General features: G+C 33.0%; 1 protein-coding gene across 1 annotated transcript; it reads left to right on the top strand.

The window, feature by feature from the left end:
* The first annotated feature begins 131 nt into the window (after positions 1–131).
* On the top strand, positions 132–1496 carry LOC146746022 (uncharacterized). The gene is made up of 4 exons (XM_085499662.1): positions 132–319; positions 457–543; positions 672–770; positions 1397–1496. The coding sequence occupies exons 1-4, from the start codon at positions 152–154 to the stop codon at positions 1409–1411; spliced, it is 369 nt and encodes a 122-aa protein (XP_085355788.1). The 5' UTR covers positions 132–151; the 3' UTR covers positions 1412–1496.
* The last annotated feature ends 8300 nt before the right edge of the window (positions 1497–9796 follow it).

Genomic DNA, 9796 nt, shown 5'->3' with positions numbered 1-9796 from the left:
CATGCATTGGGAATTATTCAGTCGAATCAATGGGATTGATATATATATATTTATAATTCGTACTAGTTAAGGAAGTAGCTAATAGCTTAACTATTTCAACGTGTGAAGAACGTTTAGCTCTAAACATTCGTGCCTAAATTATGTGTGTCCCATGTTTCAATTATCATTCCATAAATTCAATATTGTAGATTGTGTAGAATGTTCTAACACTGCTGCAATTAGTATTAGTGTACTCGTATCTCTACTTGGTGGTTGCGTAATTGGTTTCTTAATCGGCTTTATCCTGATTAAGCGGGTTACGAAGAAAACGGCAAATCAGGTAAAGCAAATTAATTGTATTAACAATACTCAGTATCGACATTCTTATTCCATGTATAAACTCTAACTGCAACATATGTATTACTTTTCATATTTTGATTTGCATAAGATGTGTTATCATCCTATTCCATCTTTCAGATCCCAAGAGAAGATAGCGAGTTCACCATGAGTTCTGAAATTAGAAGTGAGACTGGATATGAAATACCGATGTCAGTGTCATCTAAGGTACTAACGTAATGTATTAAATGAAACACGTGTTAACCTAGTAATTGTCCACGAATCGAATAGTATTGAATATAGATATATTCAATGTATTCCATTTTATATATATATATTTCTTTTGAATCACACAGCCACGTGTTGAAGTTGACCATACTTATACGACACTTTCACCAGAGACAATGGAACCTGCTTCAGAATATGAATTACCAAATATAAAGGATGTCAATACGGTATGTTTTGAAACTAATTTACATTCACGATGTGATATTGTTTTATTATCAATATATTAGAAAATTTATATTCACAGATTAGGCCAGACTTTTTTTATTCCTTTCTCGAGTTTTCGAGGCAATTTTTTTGAGGAGGCGGAAAAAATAAAATTAATTCTTTTTTTCCATTAGATTTGTGTGATTCTCAAAGAATCCATGTATAACCTTGTTCCTCATCTGTGCGAGAATTCGGTACTCCCACGAAAATGCAACTTGGATTTGGTATGAGGCGGCGGTAAAAAAATGAAGACAAAAATAATATTTTTTTAGCAAATTTTTGCCCTCACAAGTTTGCGGGCGCGAGAAATTACGCTGAAATAATGTTTTTATTTCATTATCGGCTCATGTTTATTCGACGGGTTCGCGAAACAAGGGATAATAAAAGTCTGGCCTTAATAACAAGTTTATTTTATTCATGTTATTAAGTTGATTTTAACATATACTAGTGATCGCAAAATAAAACACTGATTTGACATAATAGTGTATTTGGATTTCGCAGACTTCGATATAAAATGTTTTTTTATGTTTCACCTCTGTATATATAATTGGTCTCATTTTTGTTCTTTGCTTACAATTTTTTTTTTCAGAATATTCACAACTAGAAACATTAACAAGAAAGTTGATGTTTCCATAAAGAAAAGATTGTAATATGATTACTAGAATATTGCACAAAGGATCACATCCCTTAACAACACTACGAGAAAATAATGTCGAGACAATGATATGAAATTAAATTATGTATCTAATGTAAATTAAAAAGCTTATAAAAAGACAGTGTTTTTACGCAAACATGTGTATCAATGTTTTAACTTCGTTGAATCATTATCCTCTTTTGTTCCTATTATAATTATGTATATACACATCTTGTAAATGTACAATGTAATTAATTATATTCTTATATAATATATAATAGTGAAATGGAATAATTTAGAAACCTATAACAATTGTGAATACCAGAAGTTGTGGATATTGTGGTGTAGAAGTAAAATGGTTGAACCACAGTCCCTCTATCCCCGGTCTGGAAACGGTCATTGTATTAGGTGTGAATTGGACTCCTTCCCTGGCAAAGGCGCATTGCCGGTATGGGCAAAGCATTGTCACGTGATCAGTACGCACCCGGCCACTATTTTTGACATCGTCAGTGTTTTGTACTTTTTTACAACTTAGTTGTTTATTCCAGAATTCGTGCTTTTTCGCATATTTTTTTAATCAAGTTATCTGTATAAGGTCATATTTTAGCCGGCGATTATTCTTTAATTCATTTATTTTACCAGCAGCGACACATTTTCGCAACAAATGTTCATACCTTTACCCAGATTTTTGTCGTTTTTGATTTTGGGGTGATTGAAATGAACTCTATTTTATTTACCATACTTATCGGCGCGAAACCAATATTTGTCTTCGATTTTGACATTTTATGATCGAAACATATCACTAAAAATTGGTGGGCTGATTTGTTAATTGTCACACCGCTTTTTATTATTGTTAAATTGAGCGACTTTTATGGATGCTTTTTAGATCGTAAATGCAAATGGCGACGTTTTGAAATGACAATGTACTCAATTCTGTGCTAAAAAATCGTTTATATACAACATTGAGGCATAGTTATATACTTTTGCATAGAATAAAGTCATTAGTTGTTGTTTAGTTGACTTGAACTATTATGAACCCTCCAAGAATCAGAAATATCACAGGTTTATCGATCGACTACGTTAACATGAACGACGCCATTTTGACAAGATCTGTTTAGCGATTTCAGCATGTTGGCGATGTTCTTCCCTATTTAAACGAGAAAATGAACATAATTCCCGATGTTATATTTTGCATTGCAGGAACTGGATGTTTATGAGTTGGTAGGCTGGTTGTGATGCGTATCAGGGTTCAAAAAAAAACAAATTTCATAGTAATAATTTTGTTCACATGTTTGTTTACGTTGTGGTTGCCCGAATTTGAAGTCAAAGTGAAGTCATACAATGAGGTATCGCCTTGCATGACGGTAAATTTTCCGATTTTAATGAATATTTTGACGGTATTGCGATCTGTCTAACTTCCTGACTCCCTCGGCCCGGGTGTGAACGGTTTGTTTAACCGCACCGCGGTTCGAGACAAAAGAACGCTAGTCATTTCCAGACCGGGGATAGAGGGACTGTGGTTGAACTTTGACTCTGTGTAAATTGATAAAATATTAATCATGAAAATGCTACTTGATACATTATAATATAAATAAATATTCCAAATCTACAACTCTGACTACATTTGACCCGACTTGCCTTATGCTCACAATTAATGTGTTAGTGTTACAAATTATTTGATGTTGGAAACAATGGACACTTTGCTCACCTAGAGTACGCGTTGAGAAATTCAATTGATATATCAAAGGCATTAGGGACATGGATCCTTGTTGCCAGTCTCTACTTCATGAAAACATGACCTTGGCTAATCAGTTACATGAGAACTTAAAAACGTCTATGCATCTTACATGTGCACCGCAAACACAATAGAATGGCATACTGTTTATCATAGGTTTATATAGTTTGCTAATTCCCAGTCGGTTCAGAACTTGATCGTGGACTAAGTAATTGATAACCCATTTGAAATGCCACAAATATGGGCAGTTTGAGTCATAATCATATAATTTCGTGGTTGAAGTAGTATTGCTGTTATCAGGATAGTGAGTTGATGGATTTTACAGAGCATATATCGTCATTTGTGAGTTTAGGTTGCATTCTCACTTTCCATGATCTACTGGAATCACCTCACTGATCCCTGTTCGCATCATAAATGATGTGTACGGATCCTATGTCACATAATCCTGAAAAGGAGTTTGGAAGTCTCTCGTAAAATTAAATAAAGTGACCATGAGTAAATGCAGCAATCTAAATTATATTTGATTTTGGGGGTTCACATTTTCGCATTTTGACAAAGAATATATAAAATGTGTAACAATTTGCGATACTAGATCTGACAACAACTGATAAAAATAGTTTTTATAATTTTAATTTTGTCATTACTTTTTATCATTCAAACATGCATGATATCGGTTTTGATAAATAAGTTATGCATTTACCATGTAATTACTTTACACAATGAAGCAGTACAATGAGGTACCATTCTGTAACATTCCTCTTGATTCGACTCACTCCTATGTCTACAATATAGTCGTTCCCCCAAAACTACAATTACATTAGTAAGGGGCGGCCCACAACATAAAGCCTCAGAATAAATTCACAGTACTGCATTTTCATATGTTAGTAGGATTATGTAGTGAAAGTTAGGTCAAGTCGTAGACCTGCACATGACGTATGTCACATTCTATAGATCCACATGAAATCTAAAGCTTAACATATGTGTACACGTCTGCTGCTACATCAATCGATCGTTTTTTGTATTTACGTTTGTTTCTGCTCGGAGATGCAATGGCGATGATACCCGATTGTGAAGGACGCAGCTCGTATGGATTAACCTATTCTGATGATGTTGTGTGTCAAGAAATAAAAAAAAAACATTTGGTAGTTACAGAAAAAGTTAAAAAAATGTGATGTTGAACATCACTCATGGAGATACCTTTTACTCTCAACAATTCAAGGAAGGTCATGTGACACTTTTTTATTATTGAAATGACTTGAAGAAGAATATCAGTACAAGATTATCGATAACAGCTTCTATTTCTTAGCCAATTGGTAACATAAGCCTACCAACATATCAAACCGCGAGAATGTCATTTTGGATGAGAGTAGAGAGTTATAGGTAATCCGTTTAAAAATTTAAAAAATACGTTTAGAACAGATTGGCGTTGTGGCGTTGACAGATGTATAATTATAATTTGTATTCGAAAGAAGAAGATTTTAAAAGTAGATAAGAAGAACAATTGGTTGTGACTGTGGATTTAATCTGAATGAATGCATTATGCAAGTAATATGGATTCAATTGAGATTTTGTAGAATACCAATATGCATTGGTTGACAGCATGTGATAAATGAATTTTAAATGCGTACTTTCTACGTGAAATTAGTCAAGACTAATATTTGGTACGCGTATATGATGGTAATGATACACTTATCTTACTGCGAATATAATCACAGGTCATATTGAGAACTGTCAAATTGATTTTAGTTGTATAAATCAACCCAGATGCATTTGAACTTAAATTATGTTCCATTTTTTATCTCAACGTAAATGAAACATTTGTATTAGTCATAATACGCCATCCTGTAATTGTGTATATGTATGCAAACGTTATCAATTACGTTATGGTCAGAATAGAGAGTTATGGGCAAGCCATTGACATTGAACCCAGTTAGTAAAAAATGACATATAATTATAGAGTTTGACTATGTATTAACAATTTAAGGAGAATCATCTACATTCGAATCAAGAAGATTATTTTGTTATTCGTATTGATTTTAAATCAACGCCTGATTACTACATAGCTGAAATGATGTTACTAATTTACTGCTGTACAAAGGTTGAACAAATGCTGCATACATATTTCAATGCATATAGAGTAAACAAATCACGCAATGTCACGTAAAGAGATCAAATGCACGTAAAAATAATACTATGGAAGAAAATGCTGTTACATTGACATCATTTTAATAAAATAAATATTGAAATTGCTCGTATAGTCTGACGGGATCACGATTGTTAACATTACAATGAGTAAAAAATCGAGGTCATTGTCAATTCAATTGTTAGTTTATGGTCAGTTTTCCACTTTAATGAATGAAATAAGCCATTATTGAGTTACCAGTTAATTTGTGGCTTTACTTTATAGATGCGGGCATGTGGTTGACGTGAAACATACTCAATGTTGGCATGGCAACCCGAAACAAAACAAGCCAATAATATAATGGTTAAATACCAAAGGATTAAGAACCTCCGATACAGTATAACTTTCGTCCAATCTGTCACAAACATTTATTGCATTCACATTGTGCAATTATCGCGTTTTCGTCATCCGTTCATTTCCGTCTATCGTATTCGCGTCACATATTGAGATGATCTCATATAGAAGGACAATTGTCGATGATATACGCCATACTTTTGTAGATTTAAACGAATCATAACTGAGTGAAAAATCGGTAGTTACCAAAAAATTATTTAGATTTATTATTAATTAGTTCACGCATTGAACAGCAACGATTGCATAAACTATTAGCCCCTGATATATGAATATATATCTTATTTGTATGTCACAATGTTTGCCGACTAAAATATGTTGAAGAGCTTCAAGTTCAATTCTATAGATTATACACATTTGTGTCATCAGAAACGTGAACTCAAAACATCAGCTGACCAGATTCACTTTCTTAAACTTCGTATGTTGGTGCCATACTGTAAATATCCATGTGTTTTCGTCACATTACGTTTATTTATTTTATTATTTCATTTCAGATTATCATGAATCGGATTACATTTACATAAATCAAACTTAATCACTGATTTTTGTACTACTATGGATGCTGATGGACAGTTAGAATAAATTGAATTATGCGAGAAAGCGATGAGACATGGTACATCTTTCTATTTTCCAAACAAATATTCTATTAATCATCGGTTGATGACGGAAATAATAATCAACAAATAAGCGTTTAATATGTTGAACATAGCACCTGGTCAAATCAGTGTTGTATGTCATATTTTCGGGTTTTAATATTCAGAAAACTTCATTGTTTAATTAAAACAGTAGTGAAACTTACGCATAATTATGTACGCAAGTTAAACGTGAAATGCCGGCATGTTAGATTTATAGACGTTTAGTGGTACGGTTGTGAAAAAAAAAAAAACAAGTCAGGAATTTAAAACAACCATAAATACCATCAGATTAAGAAGGTTGCCATGCATTGAGGTAAAAATGCACGCAAAAATTACAACGTGGTGGCAGTAGTGACGATTTTGCTCACACAGTGTCTGAAATGTAGAAATCTAATCTGCATATCAAAGGTATCGAGGACATCAACCTAAGTTGCCAGTCTTTACTTCAAAGACGATTGACCTTTGTGTTGACCTGTATTGTGTACCGCATTCCATGGTATTCAATGGATTTTTGAGCGGTTGATGTAGCGTTTCTATTCAAAAGAATGACACACAGACACAATTTTAACCATGTAATGTTTATACTCATTTATATTTGTCGTAATTTTGTGTGAAATTTCGTTATTTACCATGCACAACGATAGGAATAGCCATAAATACATAATATACGGTTCTGGTCGTTTATTTATTTATTTTGTAAATCTACACATATTTGTTTGTTCTCAAGCTAATTGTAAACCACCAGTAAAAAACAGATTTTAGGAAAATTACATTTGTTTAAATGAAGAAGTGTTTCACACTCTCGAGTGAAACATACATGAAATTATGTATGCAAGGTAAACATGAGATGCTGAAGTTATAAATTGAGGTCAAAGTGCAATGAAGCATTTACTCAAGAGCACTGTGGCGGCAGTATTGCCAATTTTGCTCACTTAGTGTCTGAATTGTGGAAATCTAATCTGCACATCAAAGGTATTGAGGACGTGAACCAAAGTTGCCAGTCTTTACTTCAAACACAATTGACCCCTGTGTTAACCTGTATTGAGTAGCGTATTCCATGGTATTTAATGGTTGTTGAGCTGTCTGGCGTTGAGCTGTCTGACTGGCGTTTCTAATCAAAAATGACAAACACAGACACGCTCATTTATATATGACATGAATATGTGTAAAACGTCGTTGTTCCCCATATGCAATGATAGCACAGTATCTGTGCCTGTAACTCATAGCCATAGATAAATGATTATGTAAACCATTATTTTCGTTAATTAGTTTAGTAAATCCACACGTGACTCTTTTTATGCAAATTGTAAACAGGCAACCTTGTATTAATATGCAGAGTGTAATTTCTACAGTTGCATTAATATGCTAAGTGCTATTGCTGTAACATATGTTGTAATCCCGGATTGTCTTAGCTACATAACTTCAACATATTTAGTAAACCCGTATTGTAAATCAGACTTTACATCTTAGTTAGCAATGAGCAGTTTTAGTTAAGGTGCAACGTCTGGAATTGAGGAGGTGATTGAGTTCCTCAATTATTGAGAGAAAACCAAAAAAATGATTGCCCAAAGGCTCAAGGAAAGGTTTCGAACCCACAACATCAACCACAGAAAATAGAAACCATTATTTCAGCGAGAAGCTGTGAACCCATTACATCCGTTGTGGTTAGATTGCATTGGCATTGTTGCATATTTCACTCATTTTATGGCATGACTTATAACTTGTTCCTATAGATTTTGTAGCCTAGGCGTAGTGAATACATGTACGATATACGTCTCTGATATTGAATTTGCTTTAGTTCTGAAATTAAACAAAAATATTAAAATTAATTCATTACAATATTACAAGCAGTGAGTATCTAGTTATGCTTTAATTAGAGAAGGTATACAATTCACTCACCTGTAAACATACTATGGCATGACTTATAACTTGTTCCTATAGATTTGGTAGCCTAGGCGTAGTGAATACATGTACGATATACGTCTCAGATATTGAATTTGCTTTAGTTCTGAAATTAAAATAAAATATTAAAATTAATTCATTACAATTACAAACAGTGAGTATCTAGTAGTTATGCTTTAATTAGAGAAGGTATGCAATTCACTCACCTGTAAACATACTATGGCATGACTTATAACTTGTTCCTATAGATTTGGTAGCCTAGGCGTAGTGAATACATGTACGATATACGTCTCAGATATTGAATTTGCTTTAGTTCTGAAATTAAAATAAAATATTAAAACTAATTCATTACATCTGTTCTATTTTTATAGAAGAACCTTCCCAAATAAAAAAAATCTAAAATTTAAAAATATAAGAGGTAGTCACTAAACCATGTACTTTCACACTCAAGCAAGAGAATAGACATGTTGGTGAATTAGCTTTGCACTGTGAGTGTTTTATTGTTTACACTAAAGTTTTTTTCACAAATAAAATAATTTAAAAAAAAGAACTGCAGACCACACTTCTTTATATTTTTAGTGGGCAAGCCATGTTTCCACATACAAAAATACGCATAATATTTCTATTTAATTTATCTTATTTAAAAAAAAATATGTTAGAAGCATAACAATACAACGACTAGATTTGTTGTCACAGTTTGCTCCCAATTCATACTGGAATATTGCCAGCAATAATTAATAAAGCTTGTTCAGAAAACCATTTATTCCCGACATCATCTTCAATGGCTAGTTCTCAAGATCTACAACAGTAAATAAATAAACATAAATCATTTTGATGCGTGGTTTTTAGACGACACTGCCATATCGCACAGATATTCAACACCGCCATATCGAATTTGGATTTGGACCATACCATTTCAAGCTGCAGGGTGTCTAAACAATGACTCAACAAACAATAAACACATCTCCCACCCACCACACAAATTTTAGCCACAATTGAACAATTGAACAACCATGAAAGCAACAAATATCAGGCTGCATCTTGAAAACAACGAGATACCGCATTACAACCAGTTATTACAAACATTAAATCCTCCACCTCACCCAGTACACCCTACATCATTAATGGTTCCTATACTCATTTGCATCTATGTACAACAAGCTTAGCCAATAGATGCACCTGGCTCATCAAACTTTTGACCAACCACTCATTCTAAATATTGTTGAGTGAGGGCGCTATTTACTAATGAGAGGAATCTTTTAAATAAATTAAACAGAGATATAAACAGAGTTTGTTTTTATCACTGCTATTACCCTGATTCATTTTAATTGACATATTCTTTTTTTATTGTCGTATTTGATTACAATCAATAATTTGTGCATTTCCACGTTTAAAAAATATGCAAACATTTATACTGATAATTTTTTTACTAAAGTTCAACATCAATCTTCCTTCATCTGCAAATGCGGACAATTTACCTTTACTGTTTGACAGCAATGTGGTTCTTATGGGCATTGCCAACGTATTTCATTTTCTTTTATCAATGATTA

Source organism: Saccoglossus kowalevskii, chromosome 5 (genome assembly GCF_978046115.1).
Source record: "Saccoglossus kowalevskii chromosome 5, keSacKowa6.1, whole genome shotgun sequence".
Lineage (NCBI taxonomy): Eukaryota > Metazoa > Hemichordata > Enteropneusta > Harrimaniidae > Saccoglossus > Saccoglossus kowalevskii.
This window is presented reverse-complemented; position numbering and strand designations above follow the sequence as displayed.

What these genes read in the sequence shown, in the direction of transcription:
- LOC146746022 (XM_085499662.1), top strand. Translation starts at nt 152, where the DNA reads ATGTTTCAATTATCATTCCATAAATTCAATATTGTAGATTGTGTAGAA. An exon ending in CGAAGAAAACGGCAAATCAG is followed by an intron (nt 320 to 456) that starts GTAAAGCAAATT and finishes TCCATCTTTCAG; the next exon opens with ATCCCAAGAGAAGATAGCGA. An exon ending in CGATGTCAGTGTCATCTAAG is followed by an intron (nt 544 to 671) that starts GTACTAACGTAA and finishes TGAATCACACAG; the next exon opens with CCACGTGTTGAAGTTGACCA.